The sequence below is a fragment of the Colias eurytheme genome, chromosome 18, assembly GCF_061535395.1.
Source record: "Colias eurytheme isolate Ceu_HAF_F1 chromosome 18, ilColEury1 Martin Lab GWU primary, whole genome shotgun sequence".
Lineage (NCBI taxonomy): Eukaryota > Metazoa > Arthropoda > Insecta > Lepidoptera > Pieridae > Colias > Colias eurytheme.
This window is the reverse complement of record NC_142997.1, coordinates 8,613,820-8,641,530: the sequence shown is the minus strand read 5'-3', so window position 1 is coordinate 8,641,530 and position 27,711 is coordinate 8,613,820. Positions and strand designations below refer to the sequence as shown.

Here is a 27,711-nt window from a genome sequence, read left to right as displayed (position 1 = left end):
GACGAGCGTGTTAGGTTAACTTTTGAACTACCGCAAGAGTCAAGCGAGCGAAGCGAGCGAGTCGCGGCAGCGGCCGGCGTAAATATTGAAAGAAGTAGCGAGGAGCGAAGCGACGAGCGAGTTAGGTTAACTTTTGAACTACCGCACTAGCCAAGCGAGCGAAGCGAGCAAGTCACGTCAGCGGCCGACGTAAATATTCAAAGAAGTAGCGAGGAGCAAAGCGACGAGCGAGTTAGGTTAACTTTTGAACTACTGCACTAGCCAAGCGAGCGAAGCGAGCAAGTCACGTCAGCGGCCGGCGTAAATATTCAAAGAAGTAGCGAGGAGCGAAGCGACGAGCGAGTTAGGTTAACTTTTGAACTACCGCACTAGCCAAGCGAGCGAAGCGAGCAAGTCACGTCAGCGGCCGGCGTAAATATTCAAATAGGTAGCGAGGAGCGAAGCGACGAGCGTGTTAAGTAAACTCTTGAACAGAAGCGACTTTAGGGCGATTCCCACTCAAACAAAAAAACTACGTAGGTTAAAAACTATTAAAACTACGTTAAAAAAACCGACTTCAAAAACGGAAAAGTAGGTTCTTATTTTTAGTGCCGAAAGCATAATGAATTTGATTTTAAACGAAGCTACTAAAAAGACTGAAGTTTTCAATAAGTTATAAGTAATAATGTATACATCTTCACACATTTATTGAGTTAATGAGCCAATCGTTCACGCTTTATAAGCGTAGGACTTACACCAAGAGTAGTGTAGTTTTTGTATCGAAAATAGCCAATTTTTTGTATTGCGAATAATGTAATTGAATTGCAAGTAGGTAGTTCTTGTATCGAAATAATCGCAGTTCTTGTATCAAAAAATAGCGTAGTTTAATAAGTGCTTAGTGCTTGGCACCGACTTCAAATGTATATAGTGAATAACACAACTAAATAATAAGTATGTAGTAATTAATTATTTTTTTACTTTTCCGTTTTTAAAGTCGGTTTTTTTAAAGTACATAGTTATTTTTATAGTGTAACGATATCTTATTCGATACACCCTTTGACTGTAGTCCTATGGCTTTCACTTAGATATTTTAAGTGCCGAAAGCATAATGAATTTGATTTTAAACGACGCAAAAAGACTTGAAGTTTTCAATATGTTTTATACATCTTCACACATTTATTGTCTTGAACAGTTTATTATGAAAAGTCACCGCTATTGATTAGACACATCAAATAAATGAAATTCGGGATCACGTTTCAAAAATTTAACCAATATTTGAATAATAAGTAATTTATAAGCAGTTTCGACTCACTGTAGAATCGCTGTTAGCAGATGTAACAAATGGACAGGAAATTCGAATGCATTTTCAAATGACTGAAGATTTCTGCCCTGGGATGAGCCGCGAGCTGCTTGCAGCTCGCGCACCACGCACCCTCGAAGGTGGACAGCCCCCCGGAATAGAAAATATTTGAATGGGAAATTTATAAGCACTTCCGATTTACTGTGGAATCGCTGTTAGCAGATAATAACAAATTGACGGGGAATTTTAATGCATTTTCAAATGACTGAAGATTTCTGCCCTGGGATGAGCCGCGAGCTGCTTGCAGCTCGCGCACCACGCACCCTCGAAGGTGGACAGCCCCCCGGAATAGAAAATATTTGAATGGGAAATTTATAAGCACTTCCGATTTACTGTGGAATCGCTGTTAGCAGATAATAACAAATTGACGGGGAATTTTAATGCATTTTCAAATGACTGAAGATTTCTGCCCTGGGATGAGCCGCGAGCTGCTTGCAGCTCGCGCACCACGCACCCTCGAAGGTGGACAGCCCCCCGGAATAGAAAATATTTGAATGGGAAATTTATAAGCACTTCCGATTTACTGTGGAATCGCTGTTAGCAGATAATAACAAATTGACGGGGAATTTTAATGCATTTTCAAATGACTGAAGATTTCTGCCCTGGGATGCTTCCGCACCACGCTCCCTCGAAGGTGGACAGCCTCCCGGAGTGGAAAATACTTGAATGGGGAATTTATAAGCATTACCGACTGACTGTAGATTCGCTGTTAGCAGATGTAACAAATGGACAGAAAATTCGGATGCATTTTCAAATGACTGCCCTATTGCTTCAACCCAGGGGCAAAAGGGGCTCGCGGGCTGCTTGCAGCCCGCGCACAACGCACCAGCTAGTAATTTATATATTATTCATTTATTATATTTTTTATAGGTATATATTATATTTATATATATATATATTTTTTTCTTATTTATAATTATTTTAAAGAATGTCTTTTAGCGATATAAATAGTAGCTCTGATGAATTCCTATCCATTTCCTCGTCTGGTAGCTCGTGCAGTAACGATAATTTTTACGATGCATCTTTTCCTTCTATTAATTCCTCAATTTCTTCCGAATTCTCCTCTTATCCTCAAAATTTCAACGTAGTTCACATAAACGCTCAGAGCATTCCGGCGCACTTTCCTGATATGTTGATCTCTTTTGACTGCACTAATCTCCACGCTATCTTGGTGTCCGAGTCTTGGCTCAAACCTAGTCTTCCTTCTTCCTTCTATCATCTTCCTGGCTTTCACTTAATTCGTAACGACCGTGTCGGAAGGGGTGGTGGGGGTGTGGCTATTTACTTACGATCGCACATTCCTTTCACTATTATTAGCTCTTCACCTCAGCCTCCTCCATCCGATGCGGCGGAACATCTTCTCATCGAAATTTCCCTCCTTCACACAAAAGTTCTTCTGGGTGTTTTCTATAGTCCCTCTGTAACCACTAATTTCTTCAACAACTTTGAAAACACTCTTGACGAGCACATCCCTCTATATACTCATGTAATTTTGATGGGAGATTTTAATACATGTTTATTACGAAAAGATTCGCGTAGCTCTAAACTCCTTTCTATCACTGACTCCTTTAATTTACATTGTCTATCCTCAAAAGCAACACACTTCTTCCCAAACTCTACTCCTTCTCTTTTAGATTTAATGTTTGTCTCAGCACCTAATCTGGTTCCTAAGCACGGGCAATTCCCAGCCGTCTCCTTCTCCTATCACGACCTTATTTTCCTCTCCTACAACATCCAGTTGCCCCGTGCAAAAAAAGTAACTGTCCTGCGTCGTAACTTTGGTGGTGTGGACAAAGAGCGACTTTGTGATGATGCCCGCAATATTAATTGGATGCCTGTCTTAAACGCTGAATCGATTGACGACAAGGTTCAGAACTTTAGTCTCCTTATAACTCAGTTATACGATAGGCATGCACCACTTAGGCCAGTAAAATTAAAGCAAGCTCCTTCACCTTGGCTTACACCCGAAATCCGACTTTTGATAAAGAAAAAAAATCGTGCAAAAGCTAAACTGAGATCCTGTAAGTCTGATGATAAACGTGAAAAATACAAGAAAATACGAAATCACTGCAACACTATGTGTAGAGATGCACAACGACGCCATATCCACGAATCGGTCGAAAACGGCGACCCCCAAAATATTTGGAAATTTCTTAAATCATTAGGAGTTGGGAAAAATAGTAATCATCAATTCCCATCCGACCTCAATCTTAATGATCTTAATAACTTCTTCTGTTCATACAGTCCTATTCCTAATTTTAGTAGCCAAACCTGCATAAATCAAATCTCTAGCCTTCCAACTCCTAACTATCCTCCGTTTACTTTTACTCAATTTGCCGTTGGTGATGTTAAGAAGATTATCTTGTCCATAACTTCGAAGGCCGTTGGCACTGACCGCATTTGCCGTAACATGATCATCCCAATCCTTGATATAATTGTTTCCATCATTACTCACATCCTCAACTTTTCCATTACGTCCCACAGCTTCCCGTCCATCTGGAAAGATGCTCATGTCATCCCCCTACCTAAAAAAAACAATCCAACATCCTTCAATGAGTATCGTCCTATCTCTATCCTACCTTTTCTGTCCAAAGTACTGGAACGCTTAATTCATAAACAGTTGAGCCAGTTCTTGTACAGTCACAACATCCTAAGTCCTTACCAGTTCGGTTTCCGCCCTGGTCATAGCACGGTAACTGCCCTAGTCAAAGTCGCCGATGATATTCGTTTAAGTATGGACAAGCAGCATCTCACAGTTCTAACATTGTTAGACTTCAGTCAAGCTTTTAACTCCGTTGAATTTGAAATCCTGTTGAGTTTGCTAAAATCTATTAATATCTCTCCTCCGGCAATTGATTGGTTTCGTAGTTACCTGATTGGTCGTCGGCAGCGTATTATGAATGATGATCAATATTCATCGTGGTGTAATCTCGTTGCTGGTGTACCACAGGGTGGCGTGTTGTCTCCACTCCTTTTTGCCATTTTCATAAATTCTTTGACTCCTCATATAACGTCTCTCTACCATATGTATGCAGATGATCTTCAAATTTACACTCACTCAGACGCAGGGTCTCTGCCGGAGGCTATCAGAGCGACCAACACTGATTTAGCTTCCATCAGTAAGTGGAGTACACTTTTTGGAATTCAGATCAACCCACGCAAAAGTCAAGTCATTATAATTGGAAGTCCACAACTCCGCTCAAAAATAAGCTGGGCCGATTTACCCCCTGTGCACTTGAATGGAATTGTCATACCCTATAGTTCTGAAGTAAAAAATCTAGGCATAACTTTCGACGAGGTGTTATCATGGGTGCCTCAAGTCAAAGCAGTTAGTAAAAGAGTATTTGCTGCCGCAAACTCTTTGAAGCGCTTGAGTCGTTTCTTGCCTATACCCACCAAAGTTATGCTAGCTCAATCCCTTCTCCTTCCCCTTTTAGACTACGCGGACTCTTGTTACACGAACCTGAGCGAAGATCAGCTCAATAAACTTGAACGATTGCAAAATTTCTGCATCAGATTTATATATGGTCTACGTAAATTTGATCACGTGTCAGAATTTCGCAAGAAGCTCAAGTGGCTACCTATACGCCTGCGTCGGAATGCTCACACTCTCCATCTCCTCTATTCCATTCTTTTTCATCCCAGTACTCCCTCCTACTTGAAATCCAATTTCCATTACCTTGCTTCTGAATCCTATACTCTCCGATCCTCTAATAACTTTCTACTCCGTTTTCCTGTGCATGGTAGTAAATTATTCGGTACATCGTTTACTGTATCGGGTATCCGTTTATGGAATGCCCTTCCTGAAACGATTCGTGGCGCCCAGACGATAAGATCCTTTAAAAAAATGCTTAAAGACTACTATCTATCTATATAAATATTGTATGTATATTGTATATTATATGTATATTGTATATTTTGTATAGTATGTATATATAGTATGTATGTTATCTATTTATAGTGAAGTATTTATATATTGTAATCTTATGTATAATTATGTTTATGCATTTTATATGTATATAAATATAAGTAATTTTTATATATAAATTTATGTTGTATTTATAAATTATGTGTGACGTTGTGCTTTATTTTTATTTTATTATTATTATTTTTTTTTTTTCTTCAAATTAATTATTTTAAATTTATTAGTTATTTGGCTTCCTAGCCTTTGGTATAATATTATGCTCTGTCCTTTACCTGAAGGTTGCCTGGCAGAGATGGCTTAGAGCCATAAGGCCGCCTTTTGTACATTTAAATCCATTAAGATATTATAAAATAAGATTAAACCTAATGTACAATAAAGAATAAATAAATAAATAAATAATATCTTCGTGATAATATGAAACTTTATGTAAGCCTTATTCTTACATCTTCTTCTGCTTCTGCTTTACTCATGAAGAGGAAAATAAAAACAAGACAATCAATCATGTTTTTCTAAAGCTTCATACATTATGATAAGAAGGAACAAGGCACACATTCTTTGATAATTTAAATCCCTTTTGAACTCTAAAAATAATAATTAGTTTTTTTAATTTTCGTAAAATACAAAAGGAAAAACAAAGAATTACCTACTATTTTATTTTTAAAATAAATAATTATATTAATCGGGACCCCAAGTACGTCCCTGTTCTAATTCAGAAACATTTACATTGTGTTAGTTGATTACCCTTGCGTACGCTTCAACTGACGGTTAAATAATGAGAAATTATTAATAAACGTTACTATGTTTGTATGAATATTTCGTATTAATTCATTTGATTTATGATGTGGAAATTTTCATATTTTTTTTGTTATTTATATGCATAATTACAACGAAAATTTTACAAAATAGTACGTCATTTTAATGGTTCAATGGTAAAATCTTAGGTATAATGTACACAATTATAAATAAATGCAAAGCATTCGGATAATCTCATATCATTAATCATTATTATATATTTATATCTATGAATTTTTTTATATTTATTATGTATCTTTAATCCCATGAATAATTAGCCAGATTAATTAACTTTTTTTGAAAACTTAATAATTCATCATGTTAACAATATTATCTTGTAGGTAAGTCCAATACAATTCCTATACTTCAGTTGGTTTAGGACAGATTGTTCCTAAATTTTCTTACTGTATTAAAAAAAGACGTGTGGCACTCGGGGACTGCCGCGGTAAAGCATAGCATGCCTTCAAGCCACAACTCCGAGCCCGTCGGAGTGGGCTCGTGAGGTTTTTACGTTACGGAATTTCTCGATTCGGTCCCCGCGCTCAAGGCCCGCGATAGAAGCTATGCAATAGCTTAAAAATCTATTCATACATAATAAATATATCAACACTTTCTAACACCAGACATCCATACGTCCTGTCCATACCAATGCAATCTATAGTCCACAGTCCACACCAATAACCACTCTCACTAAATAATAAACTACTAATATATTATATTGACTGGCCGGTTGGCCTTGTTGGTAGTGGCCTTGCCTTCCAAGCCAGAGGTCGTGGGTTCGATCCCCACCCGGGGCAAATATTTGTGTGATGAACATAGATGTTTGCTCTGTGTCTGGGTGTTAATAATCTATATAAGTATTTATTTAAAATTTTATATGTATGTTTATCAGCCATCTGGTTTCCATAACACAAGCGAAGCTTAGTATGGTATCAGATCGTGCCGTGTGTGAAAATTGTCCCGAAATATTTATTTATTTACTAATATATATTCCACTCGTTAAACACACAAACTAGAAGAACACCTGTATAAAGACACTCCAAACTTGTATCGTTTAATATCGAGCATACACTTCAAAAACTTGAAGCACGCTAGTTCTGAAACTGCATCAAAAATTTGTGATTGAATTTTGCTGGCATTAACTCGCAATATGCGAGGGATTAATGCACCCTCCACTTTAAGTTGGAAGTTTGATTATCAAAGCGTACTGGGATTAGAATTTGGTCGGTAAAATAGTGTTGCGTCTAGTTATAACAAGATGAAGGCTGAAATCTGCAGAAATATGAGCTGTGAATTAAACATAACCTGAGTCGTTGTTTTGTACTAATATCAAATATTACTAAAAAGTTAGTACCTACTTAAGTAATATAAGTAAGTGTGTTTGTTTGTCTTTCTTTCTGTTGCAATAGCGATTTTATGTGATGATTTTCTGTTTGTTTTTAGAGATAATTAAAGGCTTTTTCCTTCGTGCACACATACTTTGACCGTGAATGCGGGTGAAGTCGCGGGTAACGTTTAGTGAAGTGGTTATTATAATCTGTTGGTGTTTATAAGCACCCGTGCCGTAGCAGAATTACTGATCTATTATTTGCATTGACGAAATGTGCATATAACGTATTTATTTGAAAAACAAAATCATGTTTGCATTTGAATCATGCAGATTTCATAGTTGTTTGTAATTTAACGTAGCAATACACATATTATGTACACAAATTATGATGCATTTCCCGCAATTTTATTAAACTACTCATTTAGCCACAGTATTAATTCTATCTTTATAAGTACTTTAGAGGATAGAAGGTATAGGTGCCTTCCTTTTTATACTGTGAACTGTATATAACTATAAATAAGAATGACTCCAGAAGTAAAATAAAGTATACTAATCCGTAAAAATCAACGTTAATTGCCACGAAGCTATTACGTTAAGGCTTTAATCAAATATTTCCTAATCTAAACAGTCTCCTCAAGCCTATAATACCAAAATTATTCGACTATAGTAAGCGGACTTTTAATTTCTTCAAATTGCCTGTTAAAGAGCCTAACTTTGAGATCCCATTAGGTGGCTGTCATTTAACAATGAGACAGAAGATTACGAAGTTAAATAAAAAAGCCGCTCTCCATAATAGGAAAAGTTTCGACGTCATCAGAGTCTATTCTTTACTGGATCTGTGGATAGTTGGAATCTGTTTGAATAGTACATCGAGATATATGTACTACTAGAGGGGTTATTCCAAACAAAAACATTGCGCGCGGCCGATGTGGTGGGGTACGTGTGGAACGAGCGAGGCGTGGCTTCAAGTTCAAAGATTAAGCAATGCGTGCAGATGCGACACATTGTGCAATCTGTTTACTCGGTACTATCTGGTGGTACTGATACTAGGGAATTAATAAAACGAGGATTTTATATTAAACTATGTATTTTAATTTCCTTTAAATAATATCAATTTAGTAAGCTTTTATCGTTTTGTGTAGTAATCAATAGTTTTATCAGTTTTTGCTTCATGATGTAATCGAATTTTGGAGTATTGGTTTATAATAGCCCTAATTAAATGGATACGATGATTCAATGTTGATGGCGTTTACGTATAAGAAACTCACATTTTGAAAAATCTCACGTGAGATTTGAGGATGGGGGAGGGGTTGAATAAATTCTCACGACATCTCACCAGGGGGGGAGGGAGGTGCAGAAAATTTTAAAAAACACCTCACGTAATTTATGGACGCCCCCTTACTCGATCACAATTTTTGTAACTTTACTATAAACGGAACTACATTTAATTTACATTCTCAAAAACATCAATCGCCGCAGAGGTGGCTTGCGACAAAGGCGGCTTGTGTCAAAGGCCTCGGCGATATCATTTAAGAACATAATATTATGTACTTTAGGCAAACTTGTAATAAGATCTATTTTACTTTCTTATTAGTCCATTTGACAAGGATATTGCGTAAGATACCTATTGGAATAATTTTATTATTATGTATGTACTTATTAAATCCGCGAATAAAAAAAATTTTTAGTCGTGAATATAGAAATTGGGTCGCATTTTTTTAATCCGCGAATAGTGAAAACACGAATAAAGGAAGCGCGATTAAGGAACTTTTACTGTATTAGTTTCTGTGAATGTTGTGTTTATTTGTAATTGTTGTGCATAATAATTTATAAATCCTATTGGAACAACTGTTGATTAACCTTTTTTTAATAAATAAAAATAGGTAAATAAATAAATATTACTTAATATAACCTACCGTTTTACTTTGCGTAGTCGGGTAAAAGTATAAATATTTAGGTACTACACCACGGTAATCTTTCCTAGTAGATATTGTATATACATGGTTAAAAAAATCCAGTTACATTTTTTTAACAGACTCATCGATAGTGTCACGTCTGTGCTGTTAGTCTATGAAAAATGGCGCGAAACGCAGAACGCGTGGTGATTTTTCGCAAAATGATAACAATATTAGTAAAATGCATTACTTACTCATAATAAGGAAACTTACTGGTGAAAAGTCACTCCTCGGGCTTTGTTTGTATTATGGGAACTGTTAAAACAATATCTAAGCAAACACGAAGGCATTTTGAACAGAGCAATAACACGTGTTGACGCGGCAAGCGGGGGGCACAGTCCGACACAGACTAAAGAGACTTGTGATTCTTACCTCTAGCTCGTGTTAAAGAGAGTGTAGTAGCGATCGCCTCTCTAGTACGTAGTACATTCTATCTCGATGGAATAGTAGGTATATCGATAGATGGATTATATACTTAGCTGTGAAAGGATTATGAAGAAATTAAAATGGATAGGGCAATTGGAATCGTAGGTGCATCTGCCGCTTTATTATAGTGACTTCTTGGTTGCTTAGGTGTGTAAATTCTTGTTTTATAATGTTTCATTTTTATAAAATAAAACTTTATATATAAGCTATTAAATTATTATAGTACTTCTAACAAAGCACATATTTAAATTTTAGTTTCTCAATGATACTAATTTTTCCTCGAATTTGGGTAAAGCAATTAGTTATTTCTCTATTGAGGCCTATTTAAACTCAATCTATATTGGATTTAACGCATCTGAAAATATCTGAGTTTTCTAATGTTAAGGTCTCCTAACCCATTCGAAATAATTATTATGGTCTTGTACAAGACTTTATCAACTTTTCCCTTATTTAACCCTTAATTTGGCACTGTATGTACCGTCATACATGAACTTGAAAAAAAAAATTGTTAAAATAATTACATCTTCCGTGTGGAAAATTAACATTCTTATGTTGCAACACTAACTGTTATTGGGTGGAAAATATAAACACACATGTAGCAACATTTATTTTGACATAAATTGAAAAAAATGGCTACCCGGTGGACGTCAACTGCGTTGTCCAAGGTATTTATTCTATTATTATGAATATTACTTAGTTTAGGACAGGTGTAATGACTAAAATGTATGCTTTATTGTGTAATGGAATAAGTGTGATAATAATTGTGATGTTTCTATTACACTGAATGGTTCTATTTTGATCACTAACATGATGTATGACGTGACATACACTGCCAAGTTTGTAACGAAACACCCGCCATTTTGTTTGTATGTCACGGCATACATTGCCAATTTGAGGATGCTTTTTTTATATACTTGGTTTTATAGCACGCTTTATTTTCTTTGTCGGCAGCAAAAATTTCTAACTCGTGGTGGTAGAATTTTAGCGCTTGTGCCTGCTGAGCATGCACCCTCTGACGGTAGCGATGAATTACGTGTGCGCACCCCGCTTTCCACGACATCTTCTTCTGCACCTTCTATAGATAAGCTCAATGGAAAGGCTCAATTTTTTAGATGATGATGAAGACCCCCCCGACCAGAATGTTCGACTCACACCAATTTTTCGAAGCGTGTATTCAAGCCCGTCCCTAGAACCAAATTGTAAAAAAATTCCAATCCTGGGTGACATTCCGACACTCCCAGCAACCCCTGCACTTCCTGAACCCCCCGCACCGCCTGAACCAACAGCAAGTGGCTCCATAACTGGCTTAGTTGCAGCTCGCATAAGGGCTTCTTCCAAGTCGCGTCCCAGAAATACCAGATCGCAACGGCCCACTGTTTCTGCTGTTAGACGACCTAGACGAATCACCAAGTTCACTCTGAACTATCAGTGGAAAAAAACGGTTTTTCGACACAAGGCAACTGTAGAAGAAGACTCAGATCTTACCGACATATTAAACGAAACTTCACTCAGTTATTTCTGTAAATTCTTTTCCCCTGACGTTTTAGTAGACATCGTAGAGCAAACAAACTCATACGCAGTATTCAAAACTGGGCGCTCTCTTGGCTTGACCGAAGATGAATTGCGAGATTTTTTAGCAATTCATATTATAATGGGTGTTGTTAGTATGCCATCGTACACCGATTACTGGAGTTTGCGGTACAGATACGATCCCATAGCCGATTTGATGTCTCTAAAACGGTATCAACAATGAATATCGGCACTTGGCAATGTATGCTGTGACATACACTGTTTTTCATGAAATCTGAAGTTCCTATATTTTTTTTACCATTTTTTTGTAACACCTATAAATGTCTACAATAAATTTTTATAAAAATAAAATTGATTTTATTACATTTTATTCTTTGCCAAATTAAGGGTTAAACCAATCAACAATCATGTTACATTTACAAGAACATTTTCATACCTTTCGAAAATAATTAATTGCCCTTAATTAAAGATAAAAATTGTATGCAAATGGGAACATAGAGTAAATTCAAAGACGTTGTTCACAGGACAAAGTTCCCGCATTATTCACAAAAACTTAGTTCTGAAGACAGCAGTTTCTTCCGCTGTTTTCATCGCTGGCAACTTTTAATGAGCTGGACTTTGTTACTGTGTCAGCGGTCTAGATATTTTTAAGTGTTGAATATTACTAATTATAAAGTTGGACTGGTATTGGCAATGGGGTTATTGTTCTGGCTATGCATTGTATGTGTAAATAGTTGGTATTTTAAGAAAACTCAGAGTTCATGCTATAGCATCATATATCTGACTCTGGTTTTAAGTATTATGTTGGAGTGATTGCCTCATAAATGCAATGTTATATTTAAGAAAATTATGTTAGAAACAGAGACTACCATAAAAGTTCTTGGTTTTACGTTGTATACCTATAGTTCTGATCACCTACTTAGTTGTAAAAAATCATTACACTAAATTTCCTTCCGAATGTTCCCATTTTTACTTATATATTATAATATTATATAGAAATTACATCTTCTTATATATAAAAATGAATCGCAAAATGTGTTGGTAAGCGCATAACTCGAGAACGGCTGAACCGATTTCGATAATTATTTTTTTATTATATTCCTTGAAGTACGAGGATGGTTCTTATGTAGAGAAAACGTAAACATGTACCACGGGCGAAGCCGGGGCGGACCGCTAGTATTATATAGATGAATAATTCACAAACTATTATCCAGCAAATTCCTTTACCCCGATTATAATATAAAATCCACACAATAGGTGAGCGTTGTTGTAATAAATGTCATCCATTCTTCTAAGAAATAAATATAATGAGGGTCCAACTATTTCGAGTTATTACACAATTTTCATTATATTCTATGAAATAGAAAAGGGACGGAGAGTAATGGCTGCCGCTAATGCTGCGTGTATAATATTTTATTAAACTCATTTTGGAATTATCCGTTAAATTGGGTATTTCAAATATGTTATACTAGGTGAGATACGCGAGTTTGTCTGGGTTTCTTGCGCTGTGAATTGTTTAGATGGGGAAAAAAGCTGTACTTAGGTACATCAGTTAGGTTTTATTAAATCTGTAATTTTAATGTAATTGTTAATAATATAACATGCTCATATTTTATTATGAGTTTCATAAATAATTTGATATTACCATGATATTACATAATATTATCGAAGATGATAATATACCTACTCTTAAGAAGCCACTTAAAAGTAACCATATTATTTTTAACTATATAATTATTTAAATTCTCTCCAAATAAATTATATCCCAAAATATAAACATGTTCTAGACGTAAGTCCTAAAGCAGGATTATTTGCCTGGCAGAGATTGCTGTGTAGCAATAAGGCCGCCTATTGTGCAAAATTTTTGTACCTTACTAATTTGTACCAAATTTCCTATATTGTTTTGTACAATGAAGTGTTATAAATAAATAAATTAATAAATAAATAAATATTTTTTACAAACCTTTACACCGACAAGTGCATGTTATTCATAAAATCGAAATCACATCTAATAAAGAAAAAGTATACGCTCACAAATTACCCAACAAAATCTAGTTAATAATTCTAAGAAAGCCTTAAATATTGTCTGCGATTTAATATGTTGTAGTATATTTTATGAAGGTTATAAGGAGAATTTATATCCACTACATAAATTAAGACCTCCGTCAGAATAGTGTACAGATTTAATAAGGGACGGATAAATTTTGGACAACTGAGGCAAGATTAAGGTAATTTTTGATTCATGTATGCAAATTACATCCGTAAACATGGTGTATTAAATGTAGTTAAGGTTGTTTATTGTGTGAAAGTGTTTTGGCTATGTAAAGAACTTGTGGTTTTGAGGTGAAGAATGTAAGACGTAATTTAAAGAAATTAATCAAAAAATCGAATCATCGAGATTCCAACGAAGCATAGTTGATATCAGTGTCCTGTGGTTGCTACGTACCTACTGCTACGAAATTTAATAACCAAAATATGTAATAACAGTAAAAAAATATATGATCTTAAGTTTAAATACAATTTCCAAATACATATTATAATAAAAGTAAGCGGATTTTGGTACTAGAAAGAATAATCTATACTAATATTATAAAGCTGAAGAGTTTGTTTGTTTGTTTGTTTGAACGCGCTAATCTCAGGAACTACTGGTCCGATTTGAAAAATTATTTCGTAGCCCATTTATCGAGGAAGACTATATATCATCACGCTCAGACCAATAGGAGCGGAGCAATGCGGATGAAACCGCGCGGCACAGCTAGTATTAACATGTAACTATTTATTGGAGAACGGATGATCGTTGTAATTCCTCTTTTCACAAATCCGCATTTCATAAAACCACGATGTCACTAACGATGTTGTCACTTCTGTCAGAACAGCTATGCTCGAAACACGACAAAAATGAACATTTACAATTTGGCCTGGTTTTTCGTGTTCCTCATTAGAATATCTAAAAGCAAACGATATGATAACTACAGTTTATTTAACGTTGTCCCCATGGAGCGGTACCAGTTGAAATTTCTGCAAAATCTCGAGAGTCAGAAATACATGGATGTAATGTTCTGGAGGAGACCGTACAAGATGTTCTCTGATGTACAAATATTGGTGAATCCCGTGGACTTAGCTCTGTTTAAGGAGAGATTGGTGCATTTTGGAATGAGTTCGAGGCTGCTATCGTCAAATATACAGAAGTAAACTATCTTTTAAATTTAAAATTTTCAAAATTTTTGTTAGAGATCATAGGAAGCTTATATTACAGCATTTGATAAGTAATTTTTAAAGTGTTACTATACAGTAAATAATCTCAAATTTTTTTTTCTTCTCTAATAAATTTTGAATAGTTATATCGTTAGTTCTTCTTAGAATCAATGTCGTATCAACTATGTATTTTTGTATTAAATTTGCAATATACCTACATAGGTACATTTTTTAATTACTTATCACTTATAATATCTATTATATGCCCAAAAAAATATTGAGACCCAGAAACGTATTAATTTAACCTTATATATTTTTACAGACAATTCGATCAACAATTCGTTCGAAGATACATGCGACTCCGAGTCGAATCATATACGTGGGATTACTACCACTCGCTAGAAGATATCTACCAATGGATGGCTGACATGGCTGCCCGATACCCCAAAATAGTTAAATTAAAAGCAATCGGTAAAAGTGCTGAAGGCAGAGAGATTCTAGCAATCAGTATAAGCAGACCAAAGAATAAGGCAAAAGTGATTGTTGAAGGGGCACTACATGGCAATGAATGGATAACAACAGAATTTATTACTTATCTAGCGAATGAATTGATTACAGCAGATAGATCGCGTAACGCAAAATTGAAACGTGTTGCGAATAGGTTTCATTGGTTATTGATACCGGTTGCGAATCCTGATGGATACGATTATAGCATGAAAGTTGTAAGTTTGCTGATTAATTTATTAGTATGATTAATCAGGGTGTAGAATATAATCTTAATATGATTTTATATGGTTCCTAAACTCAATAAGTATATATTTTATGGATTAACCACGTAATTCGCACAGATACTGCAAACAGAAACTATGTTTATGAAAGATTAAGGCATTGTTAGCATAGTCAAAATAATGTAAAATTTTAAACAGACCTGTAAAAGTAGAACAATAATTTATCTTTAGCAACGTTGTTAAACATAGAAATCTAAATAACAAGACACATAGAAGTGCTATAATGTCATAATTCGTATGAAAACCGCCGTCGCCAAAATCAACCCATTCAAACCGAAAGCTAAACAGTACACACAAGTAAACTATGCCTTTTATTGGACAGCTTGATTTTAGTGAAAACTAACTTATCTATTAAATTAAGCTTTTGAATATGTATCCTAACGCACGAATTTACGGTTTATTTTAGAATAACATCCCTAAGTATATGAGACTTTTTGCTCCAATACGAACAAACGTGATAATAAGTATGGTCGACTGTGTCATTCATTGTTATTTCGATTACTATGGTGACACTCGTAATACTTGTAAATATTCTATAATTTTAAGGAAAAACGGCATTATTTCTAAAAAAAAATATTTTCCGATGAAATATTATTCCTTTATAAGTATAATTACAACTTGTGGAAGAATTTCCGCAATGGGAATTGCTGAAACACACCATGTATACACTCATACGTCTCCAGAGCAACTGAACAGTGACGAATGCACTGGTGATGTGCAAATCACCTGAGTGGCGACAAGGTCACGCACGCTTACGACTTCTAGTGTCTTGTTATTTAGATTTCTATGTTGTTAAAGCTTTTGAATCTGAAATTAAATCCGACTTTATGATATGAATATTACACGAATAACTTACATGAAATAAATAAACTATATGCTATTGAAATAAACATGCATATCAATCTTCAATCGCTTCACTATTTTTTTTTGATAAAATATGAAATTCTGTAGAGTACAATTTTTATTTTAGGTTTTTGTAATAATTTATATTTATATGTTTTTCATTCAGGATCGCTTGTGGCGTAACAATAGAAACATCCAATCTAACAATACCGCCGGAGTTGATTTAAACAGAAATTTCGACTACAATTTTTGTTGTACGTTACGCAATTGTTGTTATATTTATTTACATTTTACTGCTGTTATAAGTTTTATTTTTTCATGCGTACATTTATTTTTTATGAATTTCCATTGTATGATTGTAGTATGGATTTTATAATTATTTTATGCTCAAATTAAACGCAATGCTACTCTTACTATTATCTTCAAGCGTAGAGTGAACAGGTACCTTCTAGGGAAGCGCGAACAATCTTAGACCACATAATCTTAGCCTAACATCAGGCGAGATTGTGGTCAAGCGCTTCCCTATTCTCAATAAAAAAATAAAAGTTACTTTCGATCATTTTATATTATAATAGGTACATTTTTTAGCAATTAGTATTGTGTAAATTATATTAAGTTTATCCTTATATTTTCGATCATTTCATTCATTAACATTAGTCACAACATTTCCAACAAAAAGTAAAAATACAACTTCTTCAAACAATAAAATTAATTTAAACGTTTGCAGCTCAAGGTGGCAGTAAAGAGCCGAATAATGACTTCTACTGTGGTCCAAATTACTTTTCGGAGCCCGAGTCAAGGGCCCTCGCTGACTTCGTAGGGCTACACAGGAAGGATCTTAATTTCTACTTTTCGTTTCATGCGTACGGACAAAAGTTTCTGATACCGTACTCGGATAGAGTGCGCCACGTTGAGAATTTCTCGGAAATGGTATGATTTTGGTGTTTTAATTTTCGTTTAAGAAAGTGTTCTGGTGAATTTCGTAGCGCTACATTAATTATATGAAAGTATTCTTCGTAATTATTTATATTGACGGTTTAAATCTCCCTTTACTGAAATATATTCTTATTGTTTATAATATAGGTACTATATGTTTCAAAAAAAATTAGGATTCGTACTCGCGTCTTCCGCAAAAATACATATTTCACTATACCTACTAGTTGAACCAGATAACGGTGACCATTGAAACTACGGTTTAAACCTATCCACAAATATTTCGGGGTCAATTAGCCAAATCAATTGAGTTGTTTCAAGTTTTAGTGAGACAAACGAAGAGCAATTGATTGTTATACATATCTGTCAAGATAAGGGGGCTTGGAAAATGGAGTGCGTTCAATTATTTCATTTTTAAATAGGAAATTGTGACAGACAAAATTGGGCCACTGCAATGACTGCCATACACGCTTCAGTGTACGTAACATGATGAAACCTACATTCATACAATCTGAATTTTATTAAGATTATAACTATGTAGGACTGAATTATGATAACTGTATATTAATACACAGATTAAACAAACGATTTGTTATTTAGGACACAAAACAAAACACTCCATTAGGTTAAGTGGATCTCATCCACAAACTATGTCATATTTACTCATAGGTAAGAGTGGTCCTTACAATTTTGTAACTTGAAAAATATCGGTTCTAACTATAATAATCGATAGCATTACCCTTAACTAACTTACCAGTTTTAAAATTTAATTTATGTAAAATATACACCCCTTAAAAGCGTAAGAAAAACAATTTTCAAAACACGGTGATAAATTGTTTAAATTGAGGAGGGTCGGAACAAAAACCGATAAACGACATGCTGTATTTTTTTCTTTTTTTTTTTTGTAATTTCGATGCTTTTGCATAATTTTACATGATAAGCTTATTGAATCTGTTCTAAAGCCGATGAATCTAGTAGAAAAATGCGCTTCAAGTTAAATGATCTATACAGATACCGATAAATCCACTGATGAGGTAAAAGAAAATTGATATCTTAACAGAAACCGATAAATCCTACATAAATTTGATAGATTTTTATAAGGTTGAGACAAAAACCGATATATCAATTTTTAATTTTTAATTATTTAATTCCTCATATACTTAGTTTTAACCAAAAATGTTAATGGTTTTTTCACAAAGCGATAAATCCGGATAGTCTAAGCAAAAACCGCTATATCCATTTTTTTTTATTTTTTTTTTCGTTTATTACTTCACACACGAATCTGTTGATTTGGCCACCAAACAATGTTGCTAATGTTGATATATTAAGATTTTCTACTCTCTTTTACCTAAAAAAACAAAGAAATAAAACGTTTTTTCCGATTTGTCAAAAATCTTAGAAAGTGGATTTAGCGGTTTTTGTTCCGAAGCTCCTCAATTATAATATATCGCTCGTTTGCAGTCCGACTGAGAAAAAGATAAAATTTTAAAATTACAAATATCAATATCTAGATTATTATTATTTCAGGAGATAATATTAATTAGATGGTATTATTATCATTTCTTGATTTTTAAAATCTGGTTTTTATTCAGCTTTATCACAATTACAATAAATAATGTAATTATATTTTAATCGTTTTGTCATATTTTTGGTTCTTATTTGTTCCTAAAAATATGTACTGATATGGATCAATAGCAGATGACATTTTTAATGGAAGGCTTAAGCTCTTCTAAGATACAGATCTACTAGAAAATAACCTAGTTCAGAATACAAATAAATATGGTAAAGTAGATATTTGAACTTGATGATAAACTTAATGTCATTTTCTTATTATATTTGGTACATAAGTATATAACACATATTTTTTCGATACCACGCGTGTAAACGCAGTAACAAGCAACTTATACACACATAAACTTGTATAATCATCAGCCAAATTGAAACGCACTAAAGCGATCCTAATTCGAGCATTCCGCATAGCATACTTGCTGGTACAATGGTCGAGATTTACGAAGCTATGCACGTCATGTGGAAGATGCCTCAAGTTGCAATTTATGGGGGTAATTTATGGATGTTGACACACTGTGTACTTGTTTCAAATGGTGTGCTTATGTGATTATAAGCATGTGTTGAATTGTTTGTTTTGTAAATGGTTGATGATTTTGATGGCGACATGCTAGGTTATATAACTAGGTTTTAGTTTATGTAATGACGATTAAAACAATTTGTTTTTTTGTATTAATTTCACAATGTACAGCTTTTTCGTAGAGTATGAAAGCGAAGTAAAAAAGAAGTAAATTATACCTGTAATCGTTTTTAATTAGGTATACGTTCAACTTTCGCATAAAATATGTGTAATATAAGTTGCCAGATGACCTACATTATCACCTATTAGTAAATTGTTAGTTTTTTTCAAAATACGTCCGTCGTAAAAGATCGATCAGTAAAATTAATAATAAAGAATCTATTCTCTTGAATAAACACCAATCAGCGTCGATATTTCGAAAATGTCGCGCCATATTTAATTTAGAGGTTCGAATAAATTGAAAATCAGTAACGAACCGCGAAGATTTTTTTTTTGTTAAACGAAGAAAATCAAAATGCTGACTCGCTCGCACTCGGAATATTAATGCGATTTCCTTATGATTTTACACGAGTATTGTACATTTAGAAATTTTACTTTTTTAACGGATTTTAAAAACGATTTTTTCATTTATTTCACCCGATTAGAGTCCGTGACCACGCTTGCTGTAATTTTGTGTATTTCGAACGTCGGGTTAAATAATATAATGAACAAGCTGCTCCAGTGGAAAATGTTCTGCCCCTTAGTCATGTTTTCTCTCCATAAGAACCCTCCTTAACCTTAACAAAATGTAAAAAAAGAGTGCGTGTAGGCCGAGCACACGTGTCAGAATTGAAACTTCTATAGCAAGATTCAAAGATAACAAAATTGTCGCCTTACTCGATGACGTGACGATATTCCCATAACGCGACCTTGAAATTTTACTCTCAACGGGTCTAAAGAAGTTTCACTTCAAAAGTTCACCCGAATGTGTTGAGCCGTTCTCGAGTTTTACACTTACATTTGGCGATTCATTTTTATTCTATAGATAATTTCAAAATTCTTTAATTTCTATAAGCGAGTTTTGAATTCCAAATCACGTTGCAGGAAAATTATGGGAAACAAGCAATATTGAAAATGTACAAATTGAACGGAGTCAAGTACGGCGTGGGGACGATTTACGACACTCTCGGTAATGTGAATTTTGTTTGGAGCATTTGGAATTCATAATTATAATGTTTATAATGAAAATAATGTTTACAAAACTGTAAAATGGTGCATTGTAGCTTTTGAATTTGAATTATTAAGTTTTCATTATGAAAATGACGAAAAATATTAATATTGTAATACGGCCCCTGCACTGATATCAGAATTATAGAGGGCTTCGCCCGCGTGGTGTTTTGATAAAAGGTACCCTATGTTCTTTCTCAGGGTCTAAAGATTGTTTGGCCAAATTTCATCAAAATCAGTTGAGAGGTTTAAGCGGGAAAGCGTAACAGACAGACAGACACACAGAGTTACTTTCGCATTTGTAATATTAATAGGGATAGAGCAAAACACCATTATAGTATTTAAGCAGAAAATATATAATGTGGTTTGTACTTTTTGCAGTTAATTAAAATAATAAAGGTTTTTTTTTCTTATATTTAGGTTATAGAATTTCTGGTGACAGCGCGTCTTGGGTGAAAAAAAATCATAAAGTCAAGTAAGCAACTCTAATTTTATGCAAGAAATAATATAATAAATTATGTATTGATAAAACCACCATAAGCGATTTAAATAGGAACATTACACGATAAATTTGATATAGCTATACTACTTGAACTTTTAACCAACTGCGCCAAAGAACGGCTACTTGAAACAATCAGATACAAAATTGTTTGCCTACAATTGCATTCATATGAACTATAGTAGAGCCATTTTAATAGGCAACATTTGACAGTTCAACAAAATTCAACAACTTAACCTAGTAACGACGACATAGAATAACATAATATTTCGTTTTGTTAGAACTGCACATTTGCGTAACTTTTTTCAATTACGATTACATATTTATAATAATAATGACCGATACAAGTAATTTTAAGATTTGATTTTGCTGATAAACCATTCTTAACGATGTTTCGATGTTTTTAAGCAGGTTACCTCAGTTCGAAGATAAAATTGATAGACGTCAAATGTTGCCTATTAAAATGGCTCGACTGAATTCAGCTACTCTTCTCTTTAAAAAATAACTTTTTTATAACTTTCTTTCTTTCTTCTCTCTACAGATACGTCATAACCTTCCTCCTCCGGGACAACGGTACATTCGGCTACGCTCTCCCCTCAGACCAGATCCAAGCCACCTGCAAGGAGACCCTCACTGGTCTGCTTGAGATAATGACAGCCAGACACAGACGCGTCTCCCCCGTACTGTTTAGTTCTGTAAACGTTTTGAGATGTGACACTTTTATTATTGTTTTGTGCTTTTTGAAATATATTTTTTAGCTTTTGAGTGCGTGTTTTCTTGGGGTTTAAGGTTTTATGAATAGGAATTAAGAGATATAGGTGTTACTACGCAGAGCAGGTTCAATATGGTGTGTACATATAATAAATTTTCTTCTGTATAGTGGCTATATAATATTATATGAATTAAAGCTTAGATGTGAAGCTCTGCATAGCTTTTTATATTTTTCGATTACTAATTCTAAATTTCCAAATTAAACATTATCACATATTTATCGATATAATTGAATGGAATTAAAAAAAACATAGATTATTTTCTACATTTGGACGACAACAAAAAATTGGATTTATGAAACGTTCAGAAAACAGGTTCAGAATTTCTTGCATTAGGCCGCGTTTCCATCTGCAAGAAAACTTGCAAGCTTCTGTCGGACAGACTGTCAGACATTTCTTGCAGATGGACAGGCGGCCTTAGAGCTAGCGCGCACGAGCAACTTTGTCTCCGCAACTATTTTGTCTCCGCAACTATTTTGTCTCTTCACCCATGGGCTAGTATGAAAGTGCGCGCACGTAGCGACGCAACTCCCCATACAATTGATGGGAGAGACAAAATAGTTGCGGAGACAAAGTTGCTCGTGCGCGCCAGCTCTTAGGAATCATTATCCATAAAATTGACAAGTTATTTTCAAATACGTCAAACAAATACTACTGACACCACATGACACTACGAAATCTATAAGGTCAAGCCAAACTTACATTTTATATAATAAATAATAAATCACAACAATGCAAATCAAATACATATCAATATTTACAATATTGCTATTCGTATATACCGTTGCCAGTTCTTTGAAAAAGTATAAAAATTACTCTCTCATTCGTGGCATTCCTGTTGAAGAGGCACATTTGGATTTTTTCAAAAATTTAAGTGAAATGTATGACGTTAATTACTGGAGAATGCCTGGACAAGTTTATAGACCTATTGAATTTATAATTTCCCCGAAACATAGACATGATTTCTTACGACAGGCCAAACTAAAGGGGGTGTACTTTGCTACGATTATGGACGATGTTCAAAGGTAAGTTGTAAATAATGATATGGAATGGAATATAAAGATAAAAAAAGCTTGTTTTCATACAATAAAATAGCAATCTTTAAATTGAAACTATGTTTAAGAATAGATTAAACACACAAAGACGTTTACGTGTTGGAATGGGATCACTAATTTTATTTATTTATAAATACTTTATTGCACTTAAATATAACAAAACAAGAAATACAAACTCTTAAATATAACTTACACTAAGTACAATTGGCTGTCTTATCGCTTAGAGCGAACACTAATTATAATAATATTTTGCTTCATATTTTTATTCCCCTCCATTATACATTTATCTCCTTATCAAATTACAATATAATATTTCATAGATAGAATTTAGCCCACACCAATTTCATAAACGGCTAAACAAATTATGCTTGATAATTTTATATGTATCATTACGTAGTATAAAATTATCAAAGATGTCCGCAAGTATTAGTGTTTCAATCTATCTATAGTTATATATATAAAATGGCTATTATATTATATAACTAGCTTCCGCCCGCGACTCCGTCCGCGCGGAAAAATTAAGATTTATTTTTTTTCTACGTATTTTTCCGGGATAAAAAGTATCCTATTTTATGCCGGATATGCAGGATAATAAGGTATAATTATACCAAGTTTCATCGAAATCGAACCGTTAGTTTTCACGTGATGCCTTCACATACAGACAGACAGACAGACAAAAATTTTTTTATCACATATTTGGGTTTGGTATCGATCCAGTAAACCCCTACTATTTATTTTTTCAATATTTTCAATGTACAGAATTGACCCTTCTACAGATTTATTATACGTATAGATATAATATAAGCCATTTTACACAATCCATCCTAGACTAAGAATAGGTACTTACTATCTCTATAACGTGAAATAACTAAAATACTTTTACAGAGCACTCGAAATGCAAACCGTGAAATCGTATATACGTCGTAACATGGACTCCTTTGATTGGAGCAGCTTCTTCCGCCTGGACGACATTTACGAGTGGCTCACAGACTTGGAGACTCAATACCCGAAGATAATGCAGGTTTTCAGTATTGGAAAGTCTGTGCAGAACCGAAAAATATTGGCCGTTAGGATCGCTCATAAAGGGTCTAGTACGAGGTATATGGTTTCGAGAGAATAATGTTATTTTTAGGGAACATTGTATAAACTATTTGTATTTTTTGTGTTAAATAAGGCTATTTATTTTGTAATTTTTAGATGATACTGCATTAAGATTTTCTATTTTTATTAACTTATTTTACCAATAATTCGTGTATACGTATAGCTTAACGTCATTTCTTGGTTAACTTCTCTATTTGAACAGATAGAGATAATAATCCCTGAAAATTAAAAAGAAACTATAATTTAAAATTAACTACCTTGTACTTAATCTATACTAATATTATAAAGCTGAATAGTTTGTTTGTTTGAACGCGCTTATCTCATGAACTACTGGTCCGATTTGACAAATTATTTCAGTGTTAGATAGCCCATTTATCGAGGAAGGCTATATATTATCACGCTAAGATTAACAGGAGCTGAGCAATGCGGGTAAAACCGCGGGGCACAGCTAGTAAAATCCTATAAAGTGGATATAGTGCTCAGAAACTATTCAGTATTTACATTATTCAGGCCAAAAGTGATCGTAGAAGGTGGTATCCACGCGCGTGAATGGATTGCACCCGCGTTTGTCACCTACTTCATCCACCAGATTCTGACAGCACCAGAACAGAATGGTACCCAGAAAACTGTGGCTTTTATGTACCAGTGGTACTTTGTACCAGTTTTGAACCCTGATGGATATGACTATACTCATACTACGGTTTGTATTTTTTATTTTAGCTAGGTTAAGTGGTAACGGGACTAAAAATAATTGTTTAGTGGAAATTTACTCAGGTGTAACGGAAAAAAATTGTTTCACGTCGTAATATTTGAAAGGCAAATACAAAAATTTCAATAATTTGTTGTTGAAGTATGAAAGTCAAAATTACAACTTTTTGAATGCTATATTCTAAACTACAGTTTAATCAAAATCAGAATAAAGTGTGTAAATTATTCTGTGATAAAGCGCACGTTTCCAATTCTAGAAAAAAGGTGTTCTAAAAGGTGAAAGGATATTCTTAAATTGGGTGTAAATGTACTATTTACAAACCGATTCAATGTTTGTTTTAGCCGTATAAGCTGCTTTGGTTGTTCTTGGCCCAAACGTGCAAAAATAGCTATTCTTTTATAGCCCGACCAGTGTTAAATCGGATCGATAAATTACATATTTTTAAGATTTAAAAGCATTTATGTCATACTTTGAATTAATGAATATTATATTAAAAATCTAAATGAAATGTTGTTTTTTAGGACCGAATGCACCGAAAGAATATGAATCATGTTGATTTGAATAGAAACTTTGGTATTGCCTTTGGAAGTGAGTCCTTGAACTAATAATATTAAATGAATGTAGTTAATCAGTTGATTAGATTACACATTTTGTGCAGACAGATTAAATGTTTTAAACGATAGTTTATCTTTATCTTTATTACATAGTTTTATTATATTATTCAATAAACATGAAGAAATTGTATTGAAGTAGAATTAAATAAATGTCTTATCAATTTATTGGTTAAGTACTTACGCCTTAACTGCCAGTTTGTTTACTGATAATAAATCGGATTGGAATATGAACTATTTACCGAAATCGTTCACAAAAAAATTAGTATCTCCTGTTAAAAATCTAGAAAATATAGGTGAGAAATTTAATTAAGGCGTTATAATACATTTTTATACATTAGATTTTGATGGTATTTAAGCCTGAACTACTGATTATTTTTACTCTTCCCGCAAGAGACACAAATAGTATTTTTTCAGTATTTCAGGACAATTTTCACACACGGCACAATCTGATCCCATACTAAGCTTTCGCTTGTGTTATGGAAACCAGATGGCTGATAAACATACATATGTATATAATTTTTAAATAAATACTTATAACATAATAATAGTAACATAATAGATAATTAACACCCAGACACAGAGCAAACATCTATGTTCATCACACAAATATTTGCCCCGGGTGGGAATCGAACCCGAAACGACCTCTGGCTTGGACGACAGGGCCACTACCAACCAAGCCAACCGGTCAGTCAACCTAGTAATAAATAGTGTTTTATAATCAACTGAATTCGTTATTTCTAGCTGTTGGAGTAAGTTCAAATAAATTTAGCGAAACATACTGTGGACCAAATGCCTTCTCCGAACCAGAATCTCAAGCTATGGGTAATTTTGTGAGCGCAAACAGCAAAAACCTCAAGTACTACCTTGCTTTTCACGCGTATGGTCAATATCTGATCATACCGTATACACATTCTACCAAACATACGGATAATTTTGATGTAGTGGTATGTATGAAAATATCCTACAAGTACAAATCTATATTAATATTATAAAGCTGAAGAGTTTGTTTGAAACGCACTAATCTCAGGAACTACTGGTCCGATTTGATTTATTTCGGTGTTAGATAGCCCATTCATCGAGGAAGGCAGGCTATAGGTATATCATCACGCTAAGACCAATTATTTGCTTTTCCCATTAGAAGAAGAAACTATTCATGAATTTATTTAATAGTTATTAATTAATATTAATTATTAACCTTACAAAATTAACCTTGTTTTAGCGCGATATTGGTTTAAAAGCAGCGAAACAAATAGAAACTAAGTTTGGAACTCAATATACAGTGGGCACGGCGTATGATACAGTAGGTAATAGAATATTATTATAGTGTTTTGATCATTGCACTGTAACCTTCATTATATACTTCAAAACGTGAATAAAATAATTTCAGACATTAAGAAGATGAAATCTATACTAATATTATTATCAAGCTGAAGAGTTTGTTTGTTTGAACGCGTTAATCTCAGGAACTACTGATCCGATTTGAAATATTATTTCGGTGTTATATTGCCCATTTATTGAGGAAGGCTATAGACTATGTACCTAGACCAACAGGAGCGGAGCAACGCGGGGCACAGCTACTTAAGACATACAGATACGCTTAAATATATACACATTATTTCATACATGTTTAATCATTGCAAACAATATATTTAATCCTGATTAGGACACTCGAGTAATAAAGTGCTATGAGCTATCTAAAATAAATGTTGTACCTATCGTAATTTATTTACATGTTTTGATGATATAAGTGCCCTTTTTCAGGATACATGACGTCTGGTGTTAGTGGATGCTGGGTAAAGAAATCCTTTGCAGTTCCGTAAGACTAATTTATAAGTGTTTTATTTGTTTTTAGAAACCTAGTAATAAGATTATAAAATCGTCGCTTTAAAAAGACATATAATTTTTATTCTTTGTTTCTTACGTTGCCTATATTATAATGAAAGAAGTTTATAAAAAAACTTGTAAATAATAAGTTAACATTATAATATTATACTCACTGATCCTCGCGACTTCTTGTGCTCAACTTCAATTGTACGATTCTTCTCTTTCTCGATAAATAGACAATTCAACGCTAAAATATTTCTCTAAACATTATTTTTCTCCAAACTTTAGCTTTAAAATATTGGTATTGACTGTATGTTTTATTCCCCAGGTATGTACTTACATTTGAACTACGTGATGAAGGTCAGCACGGCTTCGCGCTCCCACCTCAGCAGATTCTACCCACATGCCAAGAAACAATGGACGGAGTTCTCTCAATATTATCCCAAAAGAAAGATACGAATTTGGAGAAATTGTTCAGGGATACTTCAACACCTGGTATCAAAGCTGGTCAAGGGACAGTATTCGATGGTTTTGTGATATTTTGGAACTGTTTCTTGTTTGTTATTATACGTTTTTAATGTTTGTTTGTTTTATTGCTAACGTGTCGGAGACGTATCTACCATCCCTAATAATATAAATGCGAAAGTTTGAGGATGGATGGATGGACAGATCTTTTTTACTCTTCCACGCAAATACTGGTGAAATCTATACATATAATAAATCTGTAGAAGGGTCAATTCTGTACATTGAAAATATTGAAAAAATAAATAGCAGGGGGTGTTACTGGATCG

The 27,711-nt window shown here is 34.0% G+C and overlaps 2 protein-coding genes across 2 annotated transcripts; both read left to right on the top strand.

Annotated features, from left to right (window-relative positions):
- Positions 1–14,195: 14,195 nt before the first annotated feature.
- Positions 14,196–21,605, top strand: LOC149900839 (zinc carboxypeptidase-like). The gene is made up of 7 exons (XM_090112730.1): positions 14,196–14,485; positions 14,815–15,214; positions 16,290–16,377; positions 16,851–17,053; positions 20,226–20,310; positions 20,769–20,823; positions 21,389–21,605. The coding sequence occupies exons 1-7, from the start codon at positions 14,196–14,198 to the stop codon at positions 21,603–21,605; spliced, it is 1,338 nt and encodes a 445-aa protein (XP_089968856.1).
- A 744-nt stretch (positions 21,606–22,349) lies between these two features.
- LOC149900838 (zinc carboxypeptidase-like) lies at positions 22,350–27,499 on the top strand. Its single transcript, XM_090112729.1, has 8 exons — positions 22,350–22,642; positions 23,558–23,770; positions 24,284–24,473; positions 25,004–25,070; positions 25,838–26,040; positions 26,316–26,400; positions 26,858–26,912; positions 27,249–27,499. The coding sequence occupies exons 1-8, from the start codon at positions 22,350–22,352 to the stop codon at positions 27,496–27,498; spliced, it is 1,356 nt and encodes a 451-aa protein (XP_089968855.1). The 3' UTR covers position 27,499.
- Positions 27,500–27,711: the final 212 nt, after the last annotated feature.

Excerpts from the sequence above, each read along its gene's own strand:
- LOC149900839 (XM_090112730.1), top strand. The coding sequence starts at position 14,196 with ATGAACATTTACAATTTGGCCTGGTTTTTCGTGTTCCTCATTAGAATA. Across the intron at positions 16,378-16,850 it reads TTTCGACTACAATTTTTGTT|CTCAAGGTGGCAGTAAAGAG; the intron begins GTACGTTACGCA and ends AAACGTTTGCAG. Across the intron at positions 20,311-20,768 it reads GACGATTTACGACACTCTCG|GTTATAGAATTTCTGGTGAC; the intron begins GTAATGTGAATT and ends TCTTATATTTAG.
- LOC149900838 (XM_090112729.1), top strand. The coding sequence starts at position 22,350 with ATGCAAATCAAATACATATCAATATTTACAATATTGCTATTCGTATAT. Across the intron at positions 22,643-23,557 it reads ATTATGGACGATGTTCAAAG|AGCACTCGAAATGCAAACCG; the intron begins GTAAGTTGTAAA and ends ATACTTTTACAG. Across the intron at positions 23,771-24,283 it reads CATAAAGGGTCTAGTACGAG|GCCAAAAGTGATCGTAGAAG; the intron begins GTATATGGTTTC and ends TACATTATTCAG.